Genomic DNA, 27,898 nt, shown 5'->3' with positions numbered 1-27,898 from the left:
AAAATTTAAAATCCAACATCAGGCAGGACAGTTCTCCTTGGTCATCTCTTTTGCTATTTTTGCAAGGTGTGGCCCAACTATAAATGTGTATTTTCACAAATAGTGCTTAACCTCCATAAATGCAGAATATTCCAGCCTTTTCAGTGTGGCTGCTAACAGATTTATCACCTTCATCTATTACCTGGCCCATGACACTTAAGATTAATCCAGTTTGTTGTACCTTGAGAAGCAGACCATGCTGAAGATGAGTTTTTCCCAGAAATCAGGCCTCTAGCAGGATGCAGGAGAAAGGAAATACAAGGACACCTGACAACCACCCTGCTATCTCCAGAGAGCCAGGCGTGGGTGTCCACCACATTCCAGCATCCAAATGGCTCAATTCCCAAGGGGAGTCCCAAAGCCCTTACAAAACCCACCACAAACGTCACAGTCTTCATGCTCAGCCTGGAAAAAATGGGTTTGTTTTCCTCATAAGCTTTTTGTTCTGCACTTGAAACATGTAGGAAATACTGTGGTGCCTCTGGAGCCAGGATGCTCCTCACACTAGGATCATGAAACCCACAGCCAAACGTTTCATCCCACAAAGAGGGAGAGGTTGTGGCCACCACCCCCAGCCCAACCTCCCCTCTTCGGCACTATTGTTTGAGTATAATGAGACTTTAAATCATTGCTTTTAAGACTCTGCCACTTTCAAAAAATCAGATGGCATCTTGGTTTGGTTTTGTATTTTGGGAAGAAGAGGGGAGGCTCTGATGTTGCCAAAAAAAAAATCAACCACATAAAAATAAACATATTTGCTTACCAATATCAGTAGTTTGAACTAACATTTTATTTGTGTTTGTATACAGTGACAACATTCAGGTGAAACCAATAATGAAGTACTAAGTGTCACAGGTTCAGAAGCAATGTTTTCTAGGTAAAAAGCACTTATGAAGAAAAATCGGCATCACAATTCCATTCATACTCAAATGTGAGGAAATGAGTTGGCACAACTGACAGCTCCATCTTTTTGACATATTTGTACTTTGCTTTTAAAAAGTAATGCAAACACAAAGCAAAAATGTTCAACACAGAGGATAAAGAAACACACGATCAATGTCTCCCACTCCCCACAGCTGGAGGCGACACATTCCCTCAAACATGGTATTTATCTTGGCATTTCTAAATTATTCACTGCCATTACTATTTTTTTTTCTTAAATGCATGCCAAAGTATTACTTTCCAAATTACCAGCCTCTGTTGTTAGTTACCTGCAGTTTTTCACCTCCTGTTCAAGTCAGGGCAGTCCCATGAAACTAAAGGCTGAAGCGTGAGGGAGTTTGCACATGAACCCATGGTCTTGAGGGTGCCACAGCTCCAGGACTTCTCCAAAAACACACTGTGAGAGCTGCTGCCCAAACAAAAGGAGCTGAGATCAAAGGGAGAGGAAGGGAAACCAAGTCATGGGGCTGCTGCTTCCCAGGGACTGTCCAGAAAAGGTGGGTGAGCCGTTCTGGCCCTCAACTGACCAAATCCCACTTTCTCCCACCACCCCAAAAGCAGCTTTTATGAGGAATTCTCCACCTTGCACATGGCTACAGCCTCTGCAGAACATGTTGTTTAAACAAGGGACAATTGTTTGGCATTTGGGAGAAATGTGGCCAAGCTCCTTAACAAAATGCTGTCATGTTGATGCATCATCCTCTTGCCACAGTATTTTTAGAGATATCTGTGACTATCTTTCCAGAGTAGGAAAAAAATCCCACTTTGGCCACCATGGGCACATGTCGAGGAAAAGCAGCCTCACAGGCACCATAATATGATGAATATGTAGCAAGTGCTGGTACCCTTTTGCTGTAAAACAGGGAACAGACACACAGAGCATTTGGATCCAGATCCTCTTCCTCCAGGTACTGACTTTAAACACTTTGCAACAGCTAAAGCAGCACAAGGATCCCACATTCAGTTCTGAACTTCTCCCTAACCTTTGTGGTGGCATTAGCATAAGGCAAGGAGACATATTTTGACTCCCATCTGTGCAAATCCTCCCCGTGCTGCAGAATCAACATTCTGTCAACCAATTATTTTATGCTGTATCACAGCACCGGGGTGTGGGGGGGAGAGATGAGGGGGAATCATCACACCTACAATCAAAAGAGCAAGGTTTTGCAACATAGCATGTACTAAAGATGTCTGTCTTAAGTCAAACTAGCAGCCATATTTTATTCAAGAAGCATGTAAACAAATCTGGCACATTCATTATAAAAAAATTGTGTACCTAGCATGTTCATCACATTTCAGATATTCCATTCCTCCCTCCCCACTGAGCTCCATGGAGACAAGTCAATCAGAGTTAACCATCTGGTAATCCTTAGCCCAGGCTGTGCAGCTGCTACCTACCATTTTTAATCAGGGCTATGTCTTCCATTCATGCTAAATAGGAGGCATGAACAGCTGCTTGGCCAACACTTTCAAGCAAGCACTCTCTCTCTCTCTTTAGTATTCCTGGCTTCTCTTCCTTTTCAGCTTTACATTTTGCCCATGTTTTATGAGTATTCACTTAAAAAAAAAGTAATTGTGAAACAAGAGGAAAATGCTTCTGGTCATTAAATCTTTAGAGAGTGTATCTGCTCTAAACAAGCTCCTGGGGGACACAGAGTCTAATCACAGTCTCTGATTTTAGAAAATAAAAATGATTGTGTCCATGGAAATACTTTGTTTGGTGGGTTTTTTTTAACCTACAAATCCCTGCAGAATAGTTCTCCATTGCACATATGAGGTAGAGAAGTTTTATGCATGTGAGAGGTAAGATAAATTAAAGTGAAGAATATATGGATTATTTTTTAAAATGGGCACAGTAATTCCCTAGCTTACAGGGAAGGTTTCCTGCAGGCTTTCCTGTATCCCAGCACCCAAATAGAAGCCTCCCTAGCTCCAGGAGATACAGGGGAAGGGCACATGCCAGAATCACCCCCAAATCAGGCTGTCTCCCTTCCCTTGCTCGGTCCCAGAGGAGATGCTTCCCTGTGAACCATGCCTGAAGCTTCTGCCAGCATCCAAAACACTTTGGGGTTATTTTTGTAGAAAATCCAACTGAATGGCAACCAAATCTTTTCCAGAGATCAAAATACTCCAGCACAGCAGTATCTCAGCTGCAACTGCTCCAAAAAGCAGCACGTATCCTCCCCAGGTGATGGGTACCAGCCCAGCTCCATGCTGGGCACACACACTCATCCCTCATCCTCTGCCTTGGATGCATCCAGAGCCATGACTGTAAATCTCTTACCACAGTAACATGAGAGAAATCAACTCCTATCCACTGCCAATGGCAGATTTGCTGCAAAGTCAGGGAGATGGGTCACAACCATGGTGATGCCACCTAGTAGGAATGACTCAGAGAGAATTGGTACCTGGCCCAGCAAGATTTCCACCTGGATTTGGTGGGTGCAGACCCCGAGGTGCTGGCTAAGCACAGGTGATTCTGTAGAACACGTTTTTAGATTTTTCTTTCCTGAAATCCTCCTTCAGCCATGAGATGTTTTACATATACTGGTTTTTCAGAAGAGCAGAATCTTGGGAACGTGGAAATCACCCATTGCCTCTATACTCCGTGCAACAATAGTCAGAATTTATAACCCAGCAGTGATAGAGAATGTTTTAACCCTGCAGAACATCGCTACTTGCTCCACCCACCAACAGACAAAACCAACATGAAGGTCATATGAAAATAATAATAATTTTAAAAAAACCACAACGATATAGATGGTAGAAAACATTGTCTTTATTGATGACATGTCACTGGGGATGTAAAATCTTGCACGGCTTAATCAATTAGTTTGCCTGAACAGAAAATAAACAGAGGACATTTTCAGTATACAACAGTACATAAGGGTTAATGCAATCATGCATTCCTCCGAGCCCACCATGAATTCAGCATTTAACTTCCATGCATTTGCCACAAGTAGAAAACCAAAGAAATAAGTTAGATGACAGGATAGTGTTTCATCTTGTGGAGGGAAAATTCCTCCAAAACACAAATATGTCAGAGCAAATTTTAAGAGAAAAATAGTCTAGAACTATGGTAGAAGGACCCTGTGAAAAAATAGCTCTAGGATAATGAGTGCCATCAAATTGATAAGGCCCAGTTCTCCTTATGGCCTTTATGCACATATACACAGAAAATTACTGCAAACATTCTGCTTTAATGGCATTTTAGTTTTTCATCAGAGATAAAAACAGTCTTTGCTGTATCTAAATGTGCAGATTCACTTCAACTCTCACAGCAATCAGAGTGAATTGGAAGAATAAAATATTCTATGTTAGCCCTTCTGGGAAGCTTTATTTCAACCAAAAAAATCTTCCTCATGAGTGATGGACCAAAGCAAGTGCATCTCTAGGCAATGATCAGGTTGAGGGCAGTGAAAATGGGACAAGAGAGGTGTGGAAAAAGACAGTGAAAAGCACAAGTGTAGATCATTTCTTGACTGGAAAAATAAAAAAGTGGAACAGTATTCTGCCACAAACCAACCCAATTAAAGTGGAACCATGGGCTGTACATATTAAACTGGCCTTTGCTGTCTTCTGCTTGTAGGTTAATATTCCCAGTCTGCAAAACCTGTATATATTGTCTGATAACCTTTGTGCATCCTTTCACAGAAGTGAATACAATTTAAATTTAGGATACAAAACACAATAAAAGCCAACCACAAATTTACATACACTAACCAAAGGTGGCACCAAACCAGAGGAGTATTAAAAACCATGGGAGCTCATTTTATGGCACTTGCTCTGATTGTGCCAGCTGCTCTACGGGCAACACTGAGAACAGCAATACACTTCCAGAGGTCATGATGTGGCAGAAACTCAGGCTCAGCAACTCTTACACAAACTAGCACATGCCAAAACAGTGCAGAAAACACCTTCTGTGACTGAAGTGAAGGTCAAGAGATGTCCTCAGTCACTGTAATGCTACAAAGTTGTAAAAAGCCAAGCTTTGCAGCCAAAATACTCTTATGAATTGTCCTAAGCAGCAATGCCCATGCTGTAGCCAGTGGTTGCTACTTCTGGCAGAAAAGCTGATTCTCTGAAGACTGTTACACAAAAAAGGGACATATTTTCTGATATGGAACCATTTCCTCCTCCAAGCCCTTGATTTCACTGCTACAAAATGAGGCAAGGGATGAAGTACCCCTTCTCCCAGCCAGGGATGTCTCCTGCAATTGGGAAAAGCTCATGGCACTTAAACCCCTTGACAGGCAAGTGAAATCAGTGAAGTATCATTAATCCTCACAGCAATTAATTCAGTATGGAGCAAGCCCTGGACAACACACATCCACCGCTACAAAGATTCAGAATGGCTTTGTGCTTTCACATTTGCACACAATGTGCACACCTACCTCAGATTTTAACAAGTCCAGTGTGGAAATACAGGATGTGCTGGGATGCTGAGTCCCAAACCCATGCAATGAAGGGTTTAGTTGTAGTAACTGGAAGGGTTTGGATTTAATAATCCAACAGATTTTTGGCATAAAGTAACACCTTCTCCTTGAGAAAAATCCAATTTTTACAGGACATGGTCACAATAAAGATTGTATTCCTCCTCTAGATTTACTCCCCAAAAACCCCAGCCAATTCACAACCTGCCAGATGTGAGCTATAATAATGATGGCGGTGATGATTTTGTTTTCTCCCCTCCCCACCAAGTATACTACTTATGAAACAGACTGAAAGACTGAAAGGGAATTTCAGCATCTTTTATTCAGAAAACAGAATGAACTAGAAATCTGGAAAAATAACTTGTGACTAATATGCAGATTTTATCAGCTTGTAGATCGGAAGCCACCGTTTGCTGGAAGTTGTCTCCTTTTCTGCTAATTTGCCTCAGATGAAAAAGGCACTTGTGTTCTCTCTCTAAGTGAATACTTCACCTCAATGCCTCTTGCAGCATATGCTCAAGCTTGCAGTTACTATTGATAGAATGGGAAAGAATGACAATTCTCAAGAGTTCATAAAAATTCTTCTAACCCAAAATGCTGCAGAATTTAATTTATAATTCAGATATTTACACTCAAACATCAGTCCTGAAACTTTCTCTTGCAACACTCCTACCATAGGTGGAATTTAATTTTAATAAAGGCTGCAATGGTGTGTGTTCAGACTGTGGCCTCACCAGAGCCTGTCATGAAAGTAGAAGTGTTCAGACTATTTTAGGCCAAATGTCCAGTAGGATATCTGAAAACTGCTAATTTGGAAGAGGATGGACACATGATTTTAGAGTGGGAAGCGTGCTCTGTGGTCATTAGCTGAAATCCTGGGAATATCCACATGATGAGCAAAGGAATATCCACATGATGAGCAAAGGTCTAGCTAGAGGGCAGAGACTGGGGGAGCAAAGCCTCACAAGGGAAGAACAAACATGCTCCTTGTATCCAGCATTTTTTGAACCCACCAGCCCCAGCGCTAAGGCATCACAAGGAGAAGTCATCAATCATAATCTACAAAAGGGGCAAAAACCTGCATCATACAGATTATTCCTCCAGGATCAGACTCTCAACCACATGTTTGTGCAGCAGTTGAATCCTTGGTTTTCTCCATCCTAAAACCCACACATCTCAGAGGGTCTGTGACAGGAGGGACATGCCCTGAGAGACCACTACCCCCACCTCAGGTGTCAGTGCAGCACTGGGACTTTGGAGGAGAAACCAAAGGAGGTGGTGCATCTGCAATCTGCTCTGTTCCTTCCCTCTGACCCCACAGCTACACCACAGGAGATGAGATGTGCAACAGGGAAAGTGCAGATGGGGCACTACACTGCCCATTTCTCTGTGTTTCTACTGCTCTGATTGGAGAATTTGGGAAGGCATTTCTATTAGAAAATGGTAACTATGCCAAACTTTGATCCACCAGTGTACCACAGAGTACAACTCTGATTTTCATACTCTTGGGCATGCAATAAACTAAAGGCACCACAACTAGGAGGTACATGCAGATAGGAGCACCCTTGGTTCAATTGAGGACCACAACTATGAATTACACCTGGATACAAAATGTCCATTTCCTAGGTTTTTTTTCTAAAGCACCATGGTATGGATAAAGGCAGGTACAGGAGCTCACAGAATCTCTTAGACAAAGTGACTAAAGCTATCAAAATATGTATGCCTGGGTAAGCAACGTGATACTGTCATTCAGTTAACAGCACCACAAATAAGAATCTAACACTGAAAATGTATCCCTGAGGAGTGTGGATACATTAACTCCTTGATGCTCTTCACAATCCATTATCAGCTACATAATGGCAGACCATAATATGCAAATCTCCAGCATCAAAGATCAAAGTCACGATACACAGCCATAATCAATTTCAATTATAACAATCACCTTGTAAACAGGACAGGAGCTAATTGGATCAATAACTGAATTCCCATCAAGTGCAATGGGCTGCACATTCAGCAGCCTATGGCTACAGCAAGGGTTTGTTCTCAGCATTATTGGGACAAGATCACTTTTAAATTGGCTGGGGCTGCAGATCCCAGCATTGCCAGCTCTCTGCATCCCAAAGGCTCACTGCAAAGGGCAAGTCTTTCAGAGTGGCTGCACAGCTACGTACCCACCACAGAGGTCTTCATTATAATTGATATTTGAAGCATAAAACACTCAACAGCAGGATATTTTAACTCCTAAAACCAGTCAATTATGTTTGCTGAATTAGCCTGTGTGACTGAGTTGGTGAGTGCAATGAAGGAATAAGAGTGAAACAAAAGCCCTGTTTAAAATAGGTCGCTCCTCCAGAAAATTTTGTAATTACACACTGCAAATACATTTGCATGTTCAATGAGTAGTACATGTTTCTTGTGATGAGAAAGCCTGGAAGAGCTTAATCAAAGTCTAGCTTATCAGCAAAGGCTAATTGGCTTCCATAGCACATCATCCATCAGAATCTAGCATTAGCGCAAGCTTCGCCAACCATTAGTTGGCAGAAAATCCCAATTTATTTTGATAACAGAGGTCTTACCTCCAGGGGTTTCCATGACCACATAATCAGGTGGTGCATCAGTGGCCCGTCCCATGCCCTCCAGTCAGCATCACCCAGTTAATCAACTCAGCAGACACGGAAGATGGGAACGACCATGATGCAGAGTAATTTGAGAAGAAAGAAAGGTACAAGGGTGATACATAATGAGTTGGAAGCTTTTTCTTTTAAGAAAGAGTGCAAAATAGATGCTAATTAATAAAATGCCATGAGTTAAGCAACCCAAATAGGCAAAATAATGATGGACTGAAGTTTTCCCTACAGCAAGCTGTCATCTCAGTTTGTGAACTGTAAGGCTGATTTCCTAGTGTTATGCAAAGAAAGAGCCCTTTTTTCTTCTGTTTAGACTTCATATTTCAGCTACTGAGTCCTCTTTACACTAAGCTGGGTTTGCAGTCAAGGAATAAACCCAAGCCTTCTATTCCTGGGCATGATCTGCCAAAATCTGGAATTATTTTAGGGAAGCACATCTTAGTACTTCCAGACTTGGATTTCCACCACCACAACACATGACTACAAATGACAAAATCTAAAGAAAGTCAGACCTTATGGAGGGCCGAGGCTGAAGATTCATTTATTAATGTAACACATCATCTGAAATCATCTTACATCTGTGTCACAGCTTGAAATTCTTATAATCAACCTAGGAGAAAGTATCACAAGATGCTGTTGGCTTGGTGCAAGATAACAACAAGGAGACAGGACCAGATTTTATTGCCATACCAAACCTTGTATTGCAAGGAATATCCTGCAATGCAGGAAACATTATTGCCATTTCAATCCAGTGACTAATTCAAGGGTGAAGAATCAGGTCCTGCTAGGATCACCTGTAATCATCACCAGGCCACAGTCAAATGCTGCCTGCTTTGGAGTCTCACACAGCGATCAAAAAGGCAATGGGACAGCTCTGTAAGTATTACAGATTCATCAGTACACCACTTATTACTGAGAACTGAGCTAATTAGCACTTCCTCACTGGCAGCACCACATTGGGATCCAACCCATCCCCTCCACATGGCACTGCCTGGTGCTGGGTTGGTCCCAGCTCACCCAGAGCTGGCCAAGGCCTGCTGGGGTGACATGGGCACATGCCCCAGTTGCGCTCGTCATTCAAACCACCCAGCTACAAAACTCAATGGTTAAATACAAGCAAAACAACCTAATTTTGTGCTCTAGAAGACCAACTAAGAGTCCTCTCACCATCTACAAACCCAAGAGCCAGACCTGGGCGATTAGGACAGCGTGTTTCCTAGGTGATAAGCCTTTCATTTTTCTGAAAGACATTTGAAATAGAGCATAGGAAGATTAATCCTCCCCAGAGAAGGGAGAGTTCACTGACTAATTTCTCTTGCATTTAGATGTAATAATTAGGCGTATTGATTCTTCTGCTTTGTTCTTTACCACTATAATGAAATAATTAAGACAACTTCAAGGAAATATTTGAAAGTTCATTTCACTTTGTCTTCTCAAACATGGGCCACCTAACACTGACGTGCACACTCAAAGGGAAAAGCAAAGGTGGACTCTTGCCTTATTTATCTCTGTAATTCATCAGGCAGCAAAGTGCTGCCTCAGGCTGCACTCCATTTGCTGCCTATCATGACTATGAACAGCCACACAAGTGAGATCCATCTGGTGCGACCAGGACACACATTGCTCTGCTAAGCTCTCACAGCAGCTTGTTATCCAGGGGAACTGGAGAGAGGCTGACCCCCTCCAAGAGTTATGAAAAAAAAAAAAAGGCAATACTTGTAATTCCCCTTGAAGAGCCTCATGGTTCTTATAAAATATTACGCAAATGTTATTTCCAGTTCAATTTTTTTTAAGATTCTTGGAAGATAATGGTAAAGTGTCTACACTGAAGAGCACTCATGATCTCTTCAATCTCTCAGAGAGCAGCACAAGCAGGTTTTTCAAATACAAGTATGACACTATCCATGAAGGACTCAATCTTTGCATCCACAGGAGGAAAACGTTAGACAAATGGTTTGGGGAATTCCTGATGGTCCTCAGGGATGTAAAGCTTGGCTGAATGGGTCAGGGCCTGAACAGTGTGCATTGTGCACATCTGCATGGACACTCAGGGAGTGCTGAAATTGGAACAGTTATGAGAAGAATGAATGAAGATATTAAACATGCAAAAAGTTCTGAGAAAAGCCACTTAAATTGAAAAGGATTTTCTCATTTCTAATTCAACATTACTAATTCAACAGCTGATAAGAGTTCTCTGATCTCTCCAGCATGTCTCAGATTTAAACAATTTTAGGCATTTTTGTATTAAATAGCCTTTCAAATATTAATCTTGTAAAAACAGAGGGAAATACATATGCATTTAAAAACACGCTTGCTTCACAAATACCACTAAAGCAAGCTGATACAAAACCATGGTCTCACAGCCCCTGAGGGGCAAAAGCAATGACCAAAAATAAAGAGGTCACTCCCCCAAAATGCAGATATGCTGTCCTGGAATATGACACCACACGTGTTAGATGTGGATGAGTGTTTATATCCAAAGAGAGCACAGAACTTTCCAGAAGCGGGGCATTTACAGCAGCCTGGGATTGAGCACTGGAGTATCTTGACCCAAGAAATGACATTGCAGCCTTCTCCACATTTTGCTGCTCATGTAAAGCTCACCCAGACCCTCGTGACTGACGTAGCTCTGGCCCAGTGTGAGGTGTTAATGTTTAATAGGCGTCTCCTGTACCCAGTGGTCACTGTGACAGCAGGGAACCAATGTTTATGATTCAACACTTCAAACAGAAATCTTAGATGTGGCTACCTCTCAACAGGAGGAAACATCTGAAGAATGTGTTTTTCTGATATTTTTACTTCCTGAGAAATGAAGGGTGCTTTCTGTATGACTCACATCCATGTTTTTCACTTGTGATATTTTTAAACTCTGAGATCCAGCACTGATTGGAATGCAAAAAGTGTGACTTTTCTCCCGTCCTACCCCAAAGGGCCTTTCAGCCAGGGACAGGTGACAGCAGGAACTGGGAGTAGGTCATCTCTAGGTTTACAATGGGGGTAGAAAGCTTCAAAGAAACAGCTTTAGAATTTATGACTGTCATCCATATGTGAAAGCTAAAAGGTTTGATGAAAAAGAAGTACACAGACGTCTTTCCTCTGAGAACATAATGTGTATTTGAAAATAAACAGAAAAACTCATCCAGAATAAGGGCTCCTTTGTCTCCTCTCCAGTCAAAAGTATCTTGACAGTGTAGATGAGAGCTAATTTTTTTTTAAAATGCAGTTAATTAAATACATAATTCAAAGAGATAGCCTCATGACAAGTGATCCAATGCAGATTGTTTATATGAATTTCCTCTCACTGCACATTCCTTCCCAAATTCTACATGCTTATATTAGGGCATCATGGAGAAACCTACATCTGTCCTAGCTGCACCCAGACTGCAGATCTAAATTGTCCAGTCCTCAAAGAATCAAAAGATGTAAAAAACAAATACAACAAACAATGATAAAAGAGTTTCAATGCTTTGAAATTCCTCCCTAGTGTCCAGCTTCTCTTTCAGCTTGGAGAAGGCTGAAGGGCTCCTTTCTGGACCAAGGCTCACCATAAAATCTTGTTTCCTGGGCTAAAATGTCTTTAGCATCAGGCCAATGTAAATGCTGCCTTTCTTTAAGTACAGTTTAGTTCCTTTAAGACACCATTCAAGGGACCTAAATGCCAGCCTCAAGCTCAGACACAAATAAGCATTCAAAGGAAATTCACAGGCAAGGTTTTGCTCTGGGCAGAAAGATTTTGCTAATGGTTTCACAAAACTCTTTTTTCCCTCCAGAGGAGCAAAAAAGCTGAAGCAAGTTGAGGCAGAAGAACCACACCAGCAGTCAGAACAACAATAAAACCTGGAAACTGAAAGGTAAGAAAGGGTTTCTGCCCAGTCAGGGGGAAGATGGCTGCAGATGCTCAGAGGATGCAGGAGCACACCAGGCTCCTCTGTACTGCCAGTGTGAATAAACAGGGGTGAATCACCACATCATCTGAAACAACTCCTTTTAAAAGGAATAACCTGCAAAGGACCGAAAACCTGACTAATGATTAAGATCAAAAGGGGTAACATCAACACAGAAACCTATTCAGTCTATACAAAAATGTCTCCGGCTCTCCAAGTGACAGGGAACACGCTGTTTGCTTAGCAGCAACACAGAACTGTACAAGATACAGAGTTTAAATACATTTCCATTCAGATAAGTTATCTCTTCCCCTCCCCACCAGCAGTTTTTAAAAGATTCATCTTGAACTTACAGCACTGGAGGGTTTTTTTCTTCTCAGATTTTTAATTCACTGGCATCATAAAGACCTTTGGCAATTTACAGTGTGAAGAGCACTTTCTCCTCAGATTGCCCTGCTTTGAGTCAGTTTGTACACTATGGTTACTTCATTACTTACATTGCATTATACAGGGGCAAATGCAGCAGGCACTGCTCTCTGCAGCAGATGTGCCCCAGGGCCAGCACCAGCCAGATGTTTCCCAGGGCCCCAGATCAGGAGCAGGGGCTGGGCTGCTTTACCCCAACTGCCCCTCGGCAGTGCTGAGCCTGGCACAGACCTTCCTTCTGGTCTGAAAGTGGGGTAAATCAGAGAGACTGCAGAGGACACAGCCACAGCAGCAGGCTACACTAATCAAAGTGTTGCAATTAGCAAAATTAAAAAAAAACAAATAAAACAACAACCAAATAGAAAAAAAACAACAACAAACCACCAGGCCAACAAAGCAAAACCCCCAAACCTATGTGAGACCCCCAAATTCTGTTGAACTGCAGAAGGAACACTTGAGGAACCAGAATATATTTCTTCCTGCCTCTTGTCATGATTGTATCAGCTGTTTGTCCTCCTATAAGTCAGAGAGATGCAAGCCAGACTCCTCAAACCCTCATGCCATGCTCCCACCATGTAGTTTTGGTGATTGTTACATCAGGGGTAGAGCAAAAAATTACAGGTTTAGCAACTGTGAGCAACCAATGCACAAAGTTTTCACCTTGCCACTCAATTACTGACAACAAAGTGGCACCTGGGCCAGAAAATCCCATGGATTTTCTTTAGACATGTTCAAAGCAGAGCATTCCCATATCTTGTTGCCTGATTGCTGCTTCTGTGAGATGTCTCTTTTTCATAAGCACTTCCTATCTCTACATGCTATATGCTGGCTTTAAATATCACAGATAAATACAGGTGCTAAAAATCAGAATAGACTGCAAGAATCTCATCTTCCTCTTTGAAGGCACCTGCACTTTCTTGGTGGGGTAGTGAGCTGCTGCAATGCCAGGAGGCCAGTCCATAGGAATACGTGACCACTATATATGGCATGTAGAATCTGATTTTTCTGCATACCACCATATGGAACAGAATCTCAGCGGCATCAAACGTTTACCTAAACTCCATTAATGTCTTCTGCAAGCCAATATTTATAGCATACACACCAGTAGCTGCTGTCAGAGTGTGTATAAATGTTAAACTGAACTGTTAAAGAAACATAATGACAGATGTAGAGATGCTGAAGAGTGCAATCTATTCTAATTTATGATAATTTATTTCCATCATCTGGAGCCCTATTCAGAAGAGAAAGCTGAATGCATCCCAAAGCGCATCATGGGGTGGAGCGTAAAAATCCCCAGAAAAAAAAATAAAAATTCTCTTTTAAACGAAGCAAGAATATTCTTGTCCTAAAACCCAGGACATGCTTAGCAATCTCTCTGTGCAGAAGCAATACAGATGTGGGGTACTCAAGCCCTGCCTCTTGGCAGCCCAGTGACACATGGGTTTCAGAGCAATTTGGGAATAGCTGGGAACTGTTTGTCCCATGAGAGATGTCTGATCACTGCTGAGTCACTACTTTTGGGGGACTAAGCTGCACAATGAGCATTTGTGAGCTCTGTCAGAGTCCCTCCAGCTGCACGAACAAACAACGCTGCACCCATGGGTGGCCAGCACTAACGAGCACATACATTTGAAGAGGGAAAGCCATTTTTAGAAATGAGTGAACTAAGCCATGGTGAGCTACATGGCAGAAAGAGCTTTTCTATTTGATTTCTCAGCAACACAAGCTGTGCTGGATCAGTTCTGCCATGAGACCTGAACCCCATCTCCATCTCTTGTTGCTGTCATTCTGCCGTGAAAGCCATGGTGGAGAGGATGAAAAAAAGAGAAAGGGACAAAAAGCAGTGCCAGGACTCAGTCCCTGGAGTGGGGACCACCGCTGGGCCGTGGAGGACCACGGGCAAGGAGCTGATTTCCATGGCATCATCCCTGCCTGGGAAGCAGCAGTGGCAGGAGGCTCATACCCCGTGGCACAGCCAGCATCCCCTGCATATGTCAGCCCGCCGTGGAGCCAGCTCCTGCTGCCTGCCAGGGCCTCACAATCTGGCCAGGCACAGATTTGTGCTGGAACAGGCGCCCTCTCCGCAGAGCTGCCTGCCACGAGTGACAGGCTGCCCCAGCAGCCCCGGGACCGCGCAGCCCACGGAGCCAACGCAGCAGAGCACGGGGCTTAGGAATGCTGCTGCTCTGCTGTGCTGCCCCTGCACAGCTCTGAAAAACTCCACTGTCGGCCAGCAAAAGGGCAAGGCACACAATAAATGCACAGACTACAGCACCAGCATGCACTCGTGGACTTACACGTCAGATGACAACTTTCAACACAATTTTCTGCATTTTAGACTCACTTGTCTTTTCCCAAAAGAGAGTAATCTCTAAAAAAAATCTTGACTTTTCTTTCTAAGTGCCAGTGCTAAGGGCTTGCAACATCTACCCTGGGAACATCAGTGCTGTGCCTTCAGTGAGTTTGGGTTGGCCCCTCACTCTGTGCCTGCTCTGGAAATCAGATGCCACAGGCAGACTAAACCATTCCAATGGGCAAAAGGGCCCCAACATGGACTCTTCCAGAAGGAGTGAGCCTGGGGCACCTCAGCAAGGTGTGCAGAGGAGGAGAATACAACCATTTCTGTAGAGAATATCTCTTTAGAGAAATATTTTGTGTTGAAATAATTGTAGTTTCTGTTACAAATATTCTTCCATTCATGATCTCACCAAAGCGCCAGTTTTCAAAGGAAATTGAGATTAAGAATTATTTTTCCCTCAAGTAAATGAAATTTCTTTTCCCAAAGCAGCTCTACCAATGATTCCTTTTGATGTAGCAATGAGAGTTTCTTCCCTGACGTCTTAGGTACAACCCAAATCACAAAGGACAAATCACAAAGGACATGATCCTTAATCACCTGCCCCAGCCTATAATCCATGAGGAAACTCCTTCCAATACCTTTCTTGCTGCTCTGTGCCTGGCTGCAAGGAAAGCCAGCTGCCTGCCAAATGCTCCCAAACTGGGCACTTGGCTGGGATTAATCAATGGATGTGCCCAATGTACAACATACATTGCTTCTGCTCTCTGACTGAAAAATTAAAGTTTATTAATTATTCCACTTGAAATTAAATTCCTTTCACAATAAAATCTTCACTCTTGGCATCAACCCTCTCAATGAGTAATCCCATCAAGGAAACTCTTCTTGCAGCACCGTTCACAGCAGATTAAAAAAAGGAAGTGAATATGTTTAGAGAGAAACTCTACTGAACCATACTTGTGAGTAAATCCCTCCGTCCACATGCCCGTGGGTCACCAGTTGGAAAAGGCAGCTTGCAATGCACTCAGCACTTGGCAGGGAGCAGCTTTTGCACTTTTATCCACCCTCAAATGCATCCTTGCATCTGCATGAAAGATTAGAACAAAATGCTGCTACGACACAACACCACACACCATGTGCATCAGCTCACCAAGATCAAAGGCACACAGCAGCAAAAAATTTAATTAAAATGTTAAAATTAAACAGGAAGGCATCCATTGTTTAATTTTTTGGCAGGCATCTTCTTTCAAGCCGGGTCCTAATTCCATTCCAGCACGCTGACTGCCCCTGGAGATGGCAATCAGGAGAGCTCTGCCGGATTCATCAGCCGCTGGATTTGGCGGTGGGGGAATCCCATGCTTGCTTTGGCTTTCAAGCACAGTCCCCAAAAAAACACTAAGAGAAACTGAAACTCAGCTTCAAAGGATAATTATTGCTGTATAGATATTCTGCAGCAATAAGCCAATTTCCAGCATCAAACCTAAGCCCCCTGGGCTGGGCACAAGATACGCCCAAGAGCATCATTCCCCCTCACAGTCCCAACAGGGAGGTGTGACCTTGCCAAGTTCAACCAGTTCAGGACACCCTTCCCTCCATACAAAGGCTGTTTGAAATGGGGTAAAAAACTGATGCAAAGAAGTGGTGCTTTGTGTGCAACATGACCTCTGTGTGGGGAGGTGCAGGGGTACACCACAATGTGGTTTTAGACTTGCATGCAGCTGGGGGCCTTGTCTTGTTTGGTTTTGCTTGGAGCATACCTCCAGGGAGGAGATTATTCTGAAAACAGTTCAAGCAATGCTCAAGTTTGATTGTTCAATAACTGTGAGATATTTCCTGGCTTCCTGGGGTATTTTGGGCTGAATGCTTAAGGCAGTCATAGACCATACAGCCCACCTCAGGGAGGCTGAACAAAAAAGCCATGTATCTCCTTGGATTTTGGGAACCTAGAAAGGAAGATTTTGTTACTTCTTTAATACTATTTGGGATGCCAGAGAGGCTTTTCACCTAATATGAAGATTGTCAAATGCAGTGTTAAACATGGGGCCCCAATACAAGCACCCAACATGCATGTGACAAAGAATTTGAGCTGGGGCTTATCACTTCAAGCCAAAGATACTTTGGATTTGCATCACCTGAGAAATTACACAGGAGGGCAAAGCATTAATATCAGGAAAAGAGAAGACTGAGGACAAACACAATAAACTTCTCTTTGAAATTCAAAGAGTTACTGTAGAGCTGTTACTATAAATGACTTCCTGATGTATCAATGATCTTGCTGATGTTGGTTAGCATTTCATTTTGAAATCTTCTGGGTAGAGTTTCACCCTCAATACTTCAGAGTTTTGAGTACTTCTAGTGAATATTCAGTCAGGCTGTTCACAGCAGGCTCTGGTATTTCTCATAGAATAAAGATCAAGTTGACAGGTTGGGACTTTTGCAAGAGAGTCAAATCAGATTTATTTCTGACAGCAGGTCTGGGACTGTACACCTCTCCTCTGAAAATGGATAAAACTTAATTGAAATCTTCCTGCTTCAGTTTTTTTCTCCTGCTTCCTTAACATTACCTCCCTCCTGCACATTTTAGTGACTAGAATGGGGTCTTCTTATCAAAGTGGCTTCTCCAATCCAGCAAAAGCCCCCTGTGTCATGGTCTGATCACTGAAAACATCCTCACCATCTTCTGCCTTGCAATGGCCCTGCCAAACTGGGCTGAACATCTGCACCAGCACTTATCCAAAACCTGGAGCCCTCAGAGCTCCCCACAGTGTTTATCCCAAGCCTTAGGCTGCAGCACTTTCTGCTCCCCACAGTATTTGGCCAGCAGGTCCCACAGGCTCTGCCTCTAACACAGCCTTCTCCCAGATGCTAAGGCATTCTGGAAAAGGCACAGACAGAACAGCTAATTATCTATCCATTAGAACACTGGAAAAAAAAGGAAAGGTAAAACAATAAAGGGCAATGAGCACATTACTTCAGCCTTTCCTGGGCCTTTTTCCTGGGTCATGCCTCTACCCCTCTGCTTTAAGGGCCAAAGCTGACATTCATCTTGTGAGACCTTTCTTCCTTGCTCTCAACACTGAGGTCCATAACATTTGTTTCATGCCACAGATGGCTGCTCATGTGGAAAGCCCTCTCTCCTCAGGGGCCACACCAGTCTAATCCTCTGCTGATCCTTCTCCCCTGGCAGCATTATGAAAATACTTCACCACAGCAGAACCCAAGCTGTCCAACACAAGGCTCTGCTCCCTCCCACCACAACCACCCTCTGAGCCTGACCCACAGCAGTTCTCCCCACACCATCAATTCCAGATTAGGTTTGAGCACTTGCAAATGAGTGCAAATGCCCCATCCAAAAATCTGGAGCATGCACTCATGGATGGGCCTGCATCCCTAGGCTGCTAATGAAGCAACACCTAATATTTTTGTTTATATAAAATATTCTTAGAGAATACTTCCTTACTTAAATAAATGTCATAAATAATGGCGTAAATAAATGTAAAAATGGCATTAAAATGTCATAAACAATGGCATAAATAATATCTACAATTATATTAATTGGAATCTCCATAATTTTATGTGATTTAGGATTTTCCTTAAAAATGGGAAGCATTATTAGCTTTTTTAACTGAGTGAAATATTCAGAATTGGAGAACAATGCTTCCAAACACAAACCTGAGAAGTCTCTAGCATGGCCAGAAGATAAAACTGTGCAAATTAAAGCAAAATCTTATACAGTTTGCCTATATTCAGTATTCTTTTGCTTTTGCCAAAAAGCAAGCAAGCTGTCACCTTAGCAACAATGTCACACTTTGCAGCACATATGCCACTTTGAACAAACACCTTAAACACAGCATCTCCACACTGTATATTCCTTTCTATAATGTTCTCAAGAGCACTCTGTAGACCCCCATGAGAGTAAAATCCATGAGGGCCTCTCTGGCAGCTGCTGGGCTGGACAGCCAGCCAAGGGCTGCTTTCCACACTGCACCCCAGGCCCATACTAAGAAGCATTTTTATCCAGAGCCCAAGGGGAAAACTGGGCTTGCAGGGGTACAGCTTTGTCTTCCACAGGCAGCCCTGTGCAGAGCCCAGTGTCACCTGCTCTTTCCTCCTTCCCTGCTCAGGACAAGGTCCTCTCCCCTGGAGCAGCGTGGAGAACTTCACCAAGCGTCTCCTGCTCCTTGGGATCACACACAGTGCCATGAATGCAGGTTAAACCAGGGACCTGAGCATCCAAATTATTAAAAGGGTTTTATCAGAAGATCTCCAAGCCTGTCCTCTCCCAGCTGCAACATCTGAATCCAGAGATGTCAACATGCAGGGCTTTTACCCGGAGCTCCAATTATGCAGATGCTGATTTACAGGAGTGATGACTGAAACATCGCCCTCATAAAAATTGTCAAGGAGACTTTAACTGTGTTTGTCTAATAGCAGAACCCTCTATCTCCACAGATCTTATTGCTAGTTTGAAAGTCAGATCATTTTTGTTCTTCTTTTCATAGAAACCTGGTTTGCATATATAATCAAATTTAGCATTAATGAGTCTCTTTTCTCATCATTATTCCTAATGCTTCAAACAGCCACACTCGAGCAGCCATTGAAATGGCTTGCCATGGGATTTTACCAGTTTCTCCCAGGAACTTCCACAGCAGCAGCAGGTAACTCCAAAAAGTTCTGCTCGTGGAGCCCTGTCTCTCAACCATATATGCTAATCCTACATAATTATTTTATGCCAGGTTGCACTCTGGGCTGCTTGAGAAACATCAGGATTTAAACGAACTATTAGGTGACCTTTTAAAATCAGCCCTTCCATGATCACAACACGGTCCTAAAATGGAAAATGGTAGGCATTTTCCGGATGAAAGATGTCATTTATTTGCAATGTGGTCAGGCACTGCTGACCTTTTCTCTTCCCCTGTATCAGCATTTGTACCATTTTAACAGCAACTTGCTGATAAGCACAGTTCTCAGTTTCCAACCAGATATGCATGCAGATAATCATGGATGTGAACAGCAAAGCAGTCGGCTCTCTGCAGGCTGCATAAAACATGGGACCACAAGGCAGATTTTCCTGTTCTTTCAGTTGTGTTCTGGGTTTTCAGTCTTTAGAGCTCCCATCTTTTTCTGCTACCTTGATCTAAAACTGTATCTTTTATCAAAGCCAGAGGTCTCAGAATCATGAGACTCGCAGTAGTTGAGACTTGAGGACCACAAGGTAGAGCACCATGTAGGCACTGCTAGTGCTTTGCTGCCTTTACGCCAGTCCCACTGGCAGAGTGACATATGGCTTCCACATCTGCCTTCAGTGAGACTACAAAAACTTTTCAGATCCTTCCTATTGCACACCACAGAGCCTCATGTCTAACAGCAAAATCCACTTCCTGGGATCTTCCTAATAAAAATAACTCATCTGACAGAGTTCCCTGCCTGTAGATTACCCCAATAAGTGCTCAGAAGTTTCAGGCCCAAAGCCAAGGACAAATGAAGCTTGTTCCCAGGTCTCCTGGATGCTCACATCTTGTTGGTTCATCATTAATTTTTGCCTGCCCAGAGCTGCAGTGTATTTTGCATGCATTATGCTAAGCTGCCTATAAGAAATCATCCAATTAATGACAGCTTACAGAGAAGGGTTAGTTACACGGTAATTACCTTTCTAATATTAAAATACCATAGAAATGGATTTACATTTTTTGATTTAGTGGCACATGTTTCACTGACCTGACACTACAAGTACAAGACCATTGAGGCAGCAACTGGGACCAGTTTACAAGAACAGCTAAGTACTTACATCCCCAGGCAGACATCAAAAGACTTGTCAATACATTTTTAACCTGTGTATGTGATTCTTACACATCAAGATCAATGGGCCCAGCATTAAATGCAGCATCTGATCCTGGCTGTATAAGCAAAATCACCAGGAAATAAGAAATATTACTCTTCTTTAAGGCTTTTCTTTCAATATGGGGGTAGAGAAGATCAAACACTCAACTCTTCCACCCTGCATTCATAAGGAGCATTAAGCTTCAGCAAGCTAACCCTGCTCCATCAACTAAGTATCTGCCCATACCAGAATAGCCAGCAGCCTTCTGGTTAAGCAAAAACCAAACACATATATGCAAATGTGATGAAGCGTCTCAAGCAACTATAAAACATCTTGGGCCCATAATACACTAGACAGAGCAAATCACACATGCTTCATGGAAACATTACCTTCTTATTTCTTTCCCATTTATTTTCAGCATCTCAAGATATCTAGGCTTTTCTGGGGCACACTTGAAAGCACACAGCTACTTATGTCCATTCATATGCATGCAAATATAATCCAACAAAAGCTCTCCACGGCCAGATGAGCAATCAGCACTAGGACAAAAGACAAGACTTATTATCAGTCTTTCAAGATTCAGATTCCCTCTGCCTTCTGAACACACATCTGCGTGCAAGGCAAGAGGTGCTAACCCTTTCAGAATCTATACCATCAAAGCAAGCTTGACTCTTGCCAGGCAGGAAACAGCCTGGCCTTTTTCCTGGCTCACCAGTCAAGTGATCACAGCGTGAAGGCAAGGAGGCAAAGAGATGTTAGCTTGGTCCATGTGCACCACACACAGATTTTTCAAACAATCTTCATCCCATTTCCCCCAGAGATTTGATGTCCAGTGCTTTGGAACTCTTTGGTACATCCCATGAAGGTGCTCATGAGCAGTGATGAAAGCCAGTCATGCAAGGTCTGCAATGTATTTTTTCTTTGCATAAAGGCAAGAAATAAAACAGCTCAGACACATTTGAGTTCACTGAACTAACATTCACTTCCAAGTCATCCTATTAAGAAAAGCCATAGTGTCCACAAGATTTGTCCTGCAACATAAATGATTCACAAGTGCCCTGATAGAAGCTGCACTGGCTTACACAAAGTTACAGTCTGGCCTTTGTGCCAAAAATACCCCCTGCCCACAGCAACCCAGACACAGCTGCAAGTTGGTGGAGATGGGAGCTCACTGCCAGGTATTTTAAAACACCAACACCATCAAGGCAATCACAGCAACTCCTGACTGGCACAATGGTGGAGTTTCTGCATCCCTGCTATTTATGGAGGAACACAGAGAAGGACGTTATGGACGCACTGCAGCTCTTGTTACTTCACAGGAAACTGACAAGTATCAGGTTGCTTTGGGTTTGCAGAAGGAAAGTTGTTTGTTGCAATTCACAATGAAATTAAACACACACACCCACACACCCCACCACGAACTGTGCCCCCTCCGCCCCCACACAGCCTAGGGATACAAAGTTCCCATTTTTACAAAAACATTTTTGCCAGTAACAGCCTGAGTACAGCAGGTAGTTCCTATACCCATCACATTGCATGGGGAGTACCTTGCTTTTCACTTAATTTCCTCTTCTAGGGCTCCAGAGAGGCAGCAAGTGCAAAACAAATAGACCAAAAGTGACAAACTTGCTTGTCTTGCTTACTTTTTGCAGACCCAAATAAAAACAGTCTAAACACATCCAGAGAGTCACAGGACTGAAATTAATCCAGGGAGATGAATGTGTATTTCTTCTCTTTCTTCTTTCCTTATTCATTATTGCCAGGTGCACGTATAAGAGAGTTATTTTTCAAATGAAGTTGTAAGAGTGTTTGTGACATTGCTACTGGTTGTAGTGCCACAGTGGATTATCTGAGAAACAAGCTTCAGAAGAACATTCTTCTCATGCAAAGATCTGTGGAGTAACAGCCAAGGGACTAAAGATGAGCAAGAACAAATACAGCTTTTAAACAGTTCTTCCCTGCCCCCAGCACATGCCATGAGTTGACTCAAAGCTGGAAACACCCAGGCCTCACCCAGCGCAGCAGTTGTGAGCAGTTTTCCAAGTTCAGATTTGTGATCCACACGCTTTATTGCCAAGGTAGAGTTCAAAAAAATGCAACTCTTGCATAATTGCTACAAGTCATTTTCTCGGTTTCTTTTCTTTCTCTTAACCTTTCCCAGGCCTGAGCCAATGTTGTTTCTTAATGGCTTCTAAATGCAATTTCTTGTCTGAAAATAAGATTACAGTGTACATGGGAAATACAAATGAAAACATATTACAGTGCTATGAATATTCAGAAGAATCAGCCTTATCTCAGCAGCTTCTCTGTGGGTGTTAGGTGACCATCAAAGTAGGAAATTGAGAAGGTCAGATAAGGTCCCTGCTCCTCAAGACAGAAGTCCACGTCTGAGCCAGACTACAGGTAAATTGGAATCTGCACACCTAAAGATTAATTCTTCAACAGTTACAGTTTCACATCTGAGGAACACACAGCCACTTCAGCTGCCTCCAGACCCACAAATGTGTGCACCCACAAACGCAAGAATTTGAGCAGCAGAGGTTGACAATAAGGATGTGCTCACCCCAGAGTCACTATGAGCCACCCCAAACAACGAGAGTGAGAATTCAAGGCTGGACTGCATGGACAAGCTGAGGACATTTTCAGCCTGCACCACCTCCACCCTAGCAGCCTTTCTGAGGAACTCCCACAGCTCTGCCATCTGTGCTGCAACACCACAGAGCCTCCCCCCAGGCACGAGAGCCACCCAACGCCCAGAATCACTGCGTCACCAGCTGGGCTATGAACTTTACTCCCTTGCAGATGCAATCTAGGACTCAAGTGGGAGGTGTTAAGGGGTGTAATTTAACTGTTCTGATCAAGTGCAGGCTCCTGGGGGACATGGCAGAGGACACAGAATTGACTGGAGCATTTGGTCTTTTAAGGTTTAAAATTACGGCTAGGCTGATAAAAGGAGTTCTGAGGGAAAGGTGGATAATTAGTTGGGACTGGAAATGACAGAGAGAGGTGGACAGCAGTTTGGAGGCATGGTGAGAAGGGAGGGAAGATGCGAGAATAAGATTAATTGAATAGAGATGGAATTCCAGTAATCCAAAAAGCCTTTCAAGTATATTTAAAAAAATAAAAGACTTCCACACTCTGAAATATCATAAACCAAGCTGTGCTTAATTCTACTTACACATACATGTCAAATGGAGAGAAAGTAATGTCTCAGATCATCTTAAATGTTACCACACTCTGCACCCTTTTCCTATACTCCCTTTTTGCCACGGGCTGGCCTACTCTGGCCGTGTCAGGAGAGCTCTGTTACACGCAGCCGTGTGTGTGCTGTGTACACACACAGGCAACGTGCACTTCCAGCAGCCAGAAGAGCTCTACTTGTGGCTTCCAACCGTGACAAAGGCAGCTTTTATATTTGGCTGTTGGAAGAAGTTACAGACCCAGGAAAGTGCCAAGAGGAGAGTTCCCAGTCGCTGTCCCAAGGATGCCAACACGCTGGCTGGGGCGGGAACAATTTTCTCGATGGCACAGCCCATGCCCACGAGCCCAGAGTCCTTCCCAGAAGGGCTCGTTTCCCAAGCTCCATCAGACATAGCCTCATCAGGCAGACAGCCAAAAGACCACGCTCCCAGCAGCTATTTGCCACAGAACAGCTTTGCTCCCCGTTCTTCTGCCCCACAGTGAGCGCTGCAGAGCGGCTGAAGCACCCTCAGACCAGCGCCTGGAGCTCAGCCCCTGGATGTCCTGACCTCTCCTTGAGGCAGGAGCAGCAGTGCTGGGTGGGTTTGTAGAGCTCTGGGCAAACAGCACAAGGGATCTTGTCCATCCAGTGCCATGTGCAGGTGACCCCACTCTGGGGCCACCCCGTCCCAGGCCATGGCACCACCACATCACCATCACCCAGCTCCACGGGACCTGATGCTTCAAGGTGCCCAGCAGGGAAGAGGAGCTGCTTCAGGTGAGCAGGGACAGAGTGTGGGGCGAGCAGCTGCCCCCAGCACACCAAAACACCCCCTCAGAGGCACCCTGGTCCGGCTGCACGTTGCAGGTGCCAACATGTGGATAAACACACCCGCACAGGGATGCGCCCCCCAAAATACACGCCTTACATAATTCCCCAGCCAGTCGGCGTTAGGGGAATGTGATTAATCCTCCATGACATGTTCTGAACTTTCCGTTCAGAGAGGCTCTCTGCTCCCGCAGACCTACCGGCGATGGATGTCATTTGACCTGCAGACTTCACTACGAATGAGCATCAGAGCAACACACAGTGACATTGCTCCGCACACCAATTATCTGCCTCCTTCCCCGCTCGGCCCAGAGACAAGTTTGCTAAATGCATAACGAGGATTTTATTTTCCTCGGTGGTTTGTTTTTTTTTTTTTCTTTAATTCGGATACAGCCAGCACACGGATCGGATGGGGGGGTCACCCACAAACCCAGCCCGCCCCGCCGGCCACAGCGCTGCAGGACGCGAGTCCCCGGCCCCTCGCCCGCGTCCCCGTCCCTCAGCCCGGCCCAGCTCCCACCTGTTCCGCCGGGCGCGCACTTCGGCGACAGCCCCCCCGCAACCCCTCCGAGCCCGGCACTCACCCACTCCAGCACCCTGAGGAAGGCCAGCGGCTCCTTCACCACGCGGAAAGTGCCGGCGGAGGCGAGCTGCGGGCAGACAGAGGGGTCAGCACCGCGCCCGCTCCGCGCTCCCCTCAGCGCCGCGCAGCCCGCCCCCCGCCCGCGGCGCTCCGCGTACCTGGTCCACCGCCTCCATGGCGCCGCAGCCCCGCGGAGCGGAGCCGAGCGGCGCGGAGCCTTCCTCCCTCCCTCCCTCCCTCACGGCAGCCGGGATGCGCGGCGCTGCCCCCGCGCAGGCCGGGCGGAGCAGCCGGGCGGGGCCCGCGCCCCCCGCGCCGCCCCGCGGAGCCGCCCCGGCCCCCACCCGCTGCCCCCGCCGGGCCGGGCCGCCCCGCTCCGGCACTTTTCACAGCGGCGTGGTCCCTCTGGGGATTCGTGGTGGTGGTGTTGTTTTCTCTTTTAACGTTTTATTTCTGGCAGGAAGGAGAAGGAAGAGATCGGGGGAAAAAATAAAATTAAAAACAAAAAATGAAAAAAAAAATAAAAAGAAAGAAAACAAACTGCCTCCCCAGCGCGCGCACGGGAATTATTAATGTTTTCAGGGATGGCAGCGCTGCCCGGTGCTCTGCCGTCCCCTCAGCCCCTCCCGGGACGAGCTCGCTCGGCTCCCCCGCGGCCGCAGGGCTGCAGCTCTGCGCTCTCAGCCCTCGCTCCCTCCTCTCGAAAATGCTTTTTCGAGCATTTCCTTGACAGCAGAACAGCGTTTTCTGCCTTGCTGCTGTCCTGGCCTCGTTTCCCAGCACAGCCTTGACAATTCTAATGCATCCCGGGCGGCACAGCCCGGCAGGAGCGGAGGCTCCCCGCGCCCATCCACGCTCACCGTGGATGCATTTCCAGCTCCTCGTGACATTTAAACGGCGCTGTGAGGATGGAGCAAATTCCTGCCCCAGTAAGGGCTCAGGACGCAAATCCATCAACCCGTTTAAGAGCACAACAGCTTCTAGATTGAGACCCCGAGTCTGCAAACATTTGCATCTCCAGCTTCACTGCCACCCTGATAACCAGTTGTGCCACCAGAAGGACACCAGTGCTCAAATAGGATTTCGGCCATAAGTAGGTCAGAGATGTGCCTAAAAAATACCTGAAGCTTTTACTCCCTGGAAGGAATCAGCCATCTGCAAAAGTTAAATAAGTCAATTAGTTTTGCTCAAACCACGCAGCCCGCCCCCCGGGTTTTTATAATCTCTGTTATAAAAACCCCAAACAATAATCTAAATGCACTCTTGGAGTAAACAAGATGGGGGGGGGGGTGAGAGTCAGAAAAAGATAAATTTATGAAGATTTTAGGGGGCAGACGATTTTGTGTCAAAATCACAGATCTGGAGCAAACTCAGCTGAAGTCTGGCAGCAGTGGGACTGGGTCCAGATTTTTTTAAATTTAACTTTTTTAAACTATATCAAAAATAGCTTTCAGGTCAGAATTGCATTTAATTTTTTTTCAATTAAAAAATTCTAGTATTTTATGTGCTCCTTTCTTTCTACCCCGGGATAAAAAAACAGGAAAGGAAAATGGATAATTTTCCTTATAAAATATTATCAAATATGCTTTTATTTATTTATTTATATAACATCCTCTAGGAAATATGAAACACTTCTCAGCAGTTCTAGGAACTGCCTGCTGGTGGCCCAGTGCTGTGGCAGGCAGAGTCCCCTCACGGAGGCAGAAGGACAGAGCATCCATAAATCTCCAAGATGCACAAGCAGGGAGGGATGCACAATCATCCATCTGACTTTCAGCCAGAACTTCTCCCACTGGTGCAGAGATGCAGAGCCAGGTCGCTGCGAGCCACCTGCCTTCAGTTCTTATGCCTGAAGAAGAAATTATCATGGAATATCCCATGTTGGAAGCGACTCACAAGGATCATTGAGTGTGAATCAGTCTGGTCCCCAAGAGCAGCAGGGTAACCATTCTCCCTCCTGCAGATTTCCTGCTCTGGTGTCTGGTATTCCCACCAACAAAGCCCTTGGCTGTGGGAAGTTTCATCACTTGCTGTTTACTGTGACTCTCATGTGCTGTTTCCTTTAATAGGTTTCTTTCATGGAGAGACTTACAGCTGTGGATGTATTGAAGCAGTTCAAAAACCTCCTGAGAGATTAGAAAAAAATGCTGAAACATTTAGTAAAGGCATAACTTAGCAGGAGACTGGGGAAGATGTGAAGAATATTTTTTCCCTAATTTTATCAGTAGTGCATTGGGAAAAAAATCTGCCCCATCTCCATTGACTGCCATAGAGAATTGGAAACCTAATGCACTAAGCCTTTATTAATTACCTCCAATTATAAGCCTGCGATTTTAGTAGCAATTTTCAAAAATTGCCAAAGAAAGGAAAACAAAAGTAAATGCTCCTAAAACCTTTACTACTGGCAGGTTGCAAACTGGGATGATGTCCCCCACTGTTCTCTAGGTCAGCTCACTTGGGTTTTCAGCAGATGCAGGAGCTCCCTCATGGTGTTTTGGGGTTTTTTTTTCTCATTCCCTCTCCACCATCCCAGCTGTGTTTTATCTTGGTGCTCCTCACTGCTTGGCCATTCCCCACCTCAGCTCCTCCTCTGGCTGGAAATCCTTGCAGAACCATGGCAGGAACCTGGGTTTATAGCCAGTGTTCAGTGCCTCTTCTTGCCATGATGAACTCTTCCAGATGGCTGTTAGCAGTTGTTCTTGAATATGGCAGAGTGTCCCTGGCTTTCACAGCTGCTCTCTCTAAATACTGTCCCAGTCAGCTCAGAAGTAAGAGCACCTCCACCCCAGTTCTTCAGCATCCTAGTACAAACCTTGCTCTGAAAATGACATTAAAGCT

General features: G+C 44.5%; 1 protein-coding gene across 1 annotated transcript in view; it reads right to left on the bottom strand.

Moving 5' to 3' along the window:
* Positions 1-25,311, bottom strand: part of SYNPR (synaptoporin) — a 100,727-nt gene extending 75,416 nt beyond the window's left edge. The window contains exons 1-2 of the mRNA XM_064432920.1: positions 25,219-25,311; positions 25,062-25,127 (exon numbers count right to left, since the gene is read on the bottom strand). Coding sequence (XP_064288990.1) covers positions 25,062-25,127; positions 25,219-25,236 — 84 coding nt within the window. The 5' untranslated portion in view covers positions 25,237-25,311. The remainder of the gene's footprint in view (positions 1-25,061; positions 25,128-25,218) is intronic.
* Between the last annotated feature and the right edge of the window lie 2,587 nt (positions 25,312-27,898).

Source organism: Passer domesticus, chromosome 9 (genome assembly GCF_036417665.1).
Source record: "Passer domesticus isolate bPasDom1 chromosome 9, bPasDom1.hap1, whole genome shotgun sequence".
Taxonomy (NCBI): Eukaryota; Metazoa; Chordata; class Aves; order Passeriformes; family Passeridae; genus Passer; species Passer domesticus.
Note: the sequence above shows the minus strand (reverse complement) of the source record. Positions and strands in the feature narration are given on the sequence as shown.